This window comes from Suillus subaureus (genome assembly GCF_016647635.1).
Source record: "Suillus subaureus strain MN1 chromosome Unknown BJ212scaffold_47, whole genome shotgun sequence".
NCBI lineage: Eukaryota > Fungi > Basidiomycota > Agaricomycetes > Boletales > Suillaceae > Suillus > Suillus subaureus.
In genome coordinates, this window is record NW_024538603.1 from 220,194 (window position 1) to 223,632 (window position 3,439).

Genomic DNA, 3,439 nt, shown 5'->3' on the forward strand with positions numbered 1-3,439 from the left:
TTGGTAGAATGAGAGATCAGAAGGATGGGAAAGGGTGTAAGCATATGCTTACTACATGTAACAAATTAGACTACTTGTATCTTATCTCTTGTTGCACAGCCAAATTCATACACTCATCCATGTTATCTGTTGTCTGATTGTTCATTAATGTATTTTATTGTGACAACCTTCCAAACATGCCTGTTGAACTGGTAAACTCAGAGAAGAGCATGCCATTTTGAGGTAGTTCTGCCAGCCTTGCTGTTGTGAAGTGGGCTTCCTTAAAACCAGACTCCTACATCTTTCCCTTGATCCACTGCATGCACAGGTTACACACTTAACTCCATGACCTAAGGATTGCTAACATTGTGAAATTGTGAGTGTCCTAGTTGTACATGAAAACAATTATCCAGGAATACCTCTCAATACCCAACACCTCTCTCCATCTGTGCCTGGTGCTTTCTGATGGAGCCCATGGACTTCGAAGCATAGCTCAGTCCATGACTTAGGAAAGTCATTTTTTAGTGTCACCAGAAATGTTTGTGCTTTCTTCTCTACTTCATCAAAGTGGATGATTGCATCAACATCTGTCTGTCAAATCAAATCATACTCGAACCTGTGCTCTTGCTCTTCAATAGCTTGTATGATCTTGGGAGCCACCTAAGTCTTATGAAAAGATGAATAATTTAACTCTCACCTGAACTACTGCACATGATACATCAGTAATCAGGTACCCTCCTGGAGGAGGACAATCAAAAACAGAGGGTTTCAAATTACCAAATAAAACTACATGTAATACCCACCAAAGTACCTCATCACCAATCATGCCCTGAGTAAGGTCGTGTGAGAACTCAGCTGATAGTCAGGGCTCCCTGCTTACCTCTTTGACATGTATGTATGGTGCAGTATCCAAGATGCCAGCTGCCTTCCCTGACATAGCAGGCAAGTGAGCATTGCATAGGTCATATTCTCCTTGGATGCAAAGCCTCGCTTCCTTCAAAGCAAGGCTTGCATGCTTCAGGTTACCAAGAATGGCTGAATTCCCATCCACTAGGTGATTATCAGGACACCACAGCCCATACAACACTTGCAATGTATGGCTGGAGGAGATGTATTTCTGAGCCTGTTTGAATGTCATCCCTAAAGCAGGGGGAACATATCCTGAAGGTCAATGGCAATTGCTGCCCACCTTTTGAACTGGTTGAGTGCCTATGGATTCAGATTGCAAGAGTGTGGGGGGGACTGGTGGTACATTGCTGTGACTGCATTTTGTAAAAGATTGCATGTTAACTGAACATTGAGGGAGGAATGTGTGTGCCTGCAGTGCAGCATTAACATCACTACTATTCCAAACATGAGGAAATTTGAGGCAAGTTGAAGTGAATGTATGAGAAGAGATATGCATCTGGTGAGCTAGATTAATGTGATGAATGAGGCCTGAGATCTGAATCACAGAAGGTCATACTATAGCCAGGTAGAACAAGATGAATGCAGCAAGGCTAGGAGGGAATGCCCACAGGCACTCTCTATGTAACTTGATTGATTTGCTTTGCTTCCAGATTCCCCATAACAAGCTCCAAGCCCAGTAGATAGAGATTACGAGTGCTACTGGTGCTGCTATCTGACTGGAATAGTAAGGATCAAAATTGCCAGTGATAAGAAGGAATACTGCATGTCAGGAGAAATGCAACAATAGTTGGACCAAGAATTTGTTCATCAAAATCCAGCCATTGACTTGCGCACTCTTCATTGATCAATGAGGAAGAATACATGATACAATGTTTCAGTTCTTCTTGATCCATCAGACATTGTAACATCACATCCAACAGTGGCTGTAGAAGAACATGGTTGGAAGGCTGAAGGAAAATGGCATGGGTACTACTGACATCATCCACTAACTGGCTGAAAATGCCATGAAACTGCTGAAGAAGGCCCTGGCAGCTGTCTGGCAAGCACTCCATTATCTATTCTGATACATCTGCTATTGCAGTCTCAGCTAATTTCCCAAGATCTGAAAACAGGATACCCTGGGAGACATCATCACTGTTTCACATGGTAATGGCATTGCCATCTTCAGCAAAGATAAACCCATAGTTTCTCTGCTCTTTGAATGCTGTCAACCTTGCAGCAAACCAGACAGTTATGATTTGATTGTATAGTGTGACAAACAAGAGATGACTGGCAATCAAAGGCTGAAGGTAGGGTAGGTTCTCCGCCAAAATGCTGTAGGTAAAGTAGGTAAGTGTCATAATCATCACAAACTAGCTTACTTTAAGATGGACGAGGATCCAGGAGCTTGATTACTTCTTGATACAAATTTTGCTGGGCATCATTAAGCTGGAAGGGAAGACAGAGGGTCATATTATGAGTCTGAATATGTCACTCATGTTAGTGCACCATCTGTCATCCTTAATTTATGCCTCACCTAGGTTCTTTGTAGTGTTGCTGTTTAGATAGTAAGAATGAAAAGTTTATTTTTTTTCAAAGTCCCATTCATCTTCAGCTTTATGCAGTAGCATAGACTCTCCCTCTTCCAAGTCCATATCATCCCCATGACAATCTACAAACTCTTCCTCTACTTCCTGGAATTGCACAACCACCACACCATCACCAGTGCCTTCCCTTTCATCCAGAGCAGTGGTTGACTTTTCCATAGGCTGAGATGCCTCACCTGTATCTGGTACAGCATCCAGAGTGAAATTATATAAACAAAATGGAATAAAACTTTGGTAACCATGGTCTTCAAGCTAAGCTGAGTGGATGATGATGGTATAGAAGTTGTGCTGCAGCACTGCACAAGTCTTGGTGTTAGTGGAAGCAAGTAGAAAGCCGCCATTATCAGCCAGTGAGCCCATGCACAGGGAATAGTCTGTTGAGCATGTCATCATTTCTAAGTCTGTAAATTTCTGCTTGACAAGGGTCACAAGCAGTTGATGCAGAAGTGGGAGAAGTGCAGCATGATGGGGAATATTGGTTGTAATCAGGTAATGGTAGAGCATGTTAGCAGCATACTCCTGGGCTAGACTCCATCTAATGTGAAGAGTGCCAAATGGCGCCAAAGCCCCAGTGTGCTCTGTGTGGATCCATCTAATGAGCATACAGATACAGCAAGATAGAGGTCTTGAGTAGGTATAGTAGGAAAGTTGGCTCAGTGCTCTGAAGTGTGCCTTCGTGCTGAGTAATCCATGAGCTACATATAAATGGATGAGGAGGGTACTCACTGCAATGTCACTGCTTGACAAAACTGCACATTGCCTTTGGAAGATAGTAGGTCTGGATGTCAACTAGATATGACCTGTAGAGCTTTTGAACAGTAATGAGGCCAAGCTAAAGCTGCCTTTCTGCTCCCCTCAAGGATTGTGCTTCCTTCTTAGACATAAGCTTTATCAGCCCACAAAGAGAGTCCACTTGTGCACCAAAGCTAGCAATGAAATTGGGCCATTGGAGGTCCATTAAATAT

General features: G+C 42.9%; 2 protein-coding genes across 2 annotated transcripts; both read right to left on the reverse strand.

The window, feature by feature from the left end:
• Positions 1 to 384: 384 nt before the first annotated feature.
• BJ212DRAFT_1303724 (uncharacterized protein) lies at positions 385 to 1,117 on the reverse strand (the record flags this gene model as incomplete). The annotated part of the gene is made up of 3 exons (XM_041333469.1): positions 385 to 570; positions 677 to 808; positions 860 to 1,117. 3 exons carry the CDS (start codon positions 1,115 to 1,117, stop codon positions 385 to 387), a joined length of 576 nt encoding a protein of 191 aa, XP_041187719.1.
• Positions 1,118 to 2,450: 1,333 nt separating this feature from the next.
• Positions 2,451 to 3,077, reverse strand: BJ212DRAFT_1303725 (uncharacterized protein; the record flags this gene model as incomplete). Its single annotated transcript, XM_041333470.1, has 2 exons — positions 2,451 to 2,650; positions 2,777 to 3,077. The coding sequence occupies 2 exons, from the start codon at positions 3,075 to 3,077 to the stop codon at positions 2,451 to 2,453; spliced, it is 501 nt and encodes a 166-aa protein (XP_041187720.1).
• Positions 3,078 to 3,439: the final 362 nt, after the last annotated feature.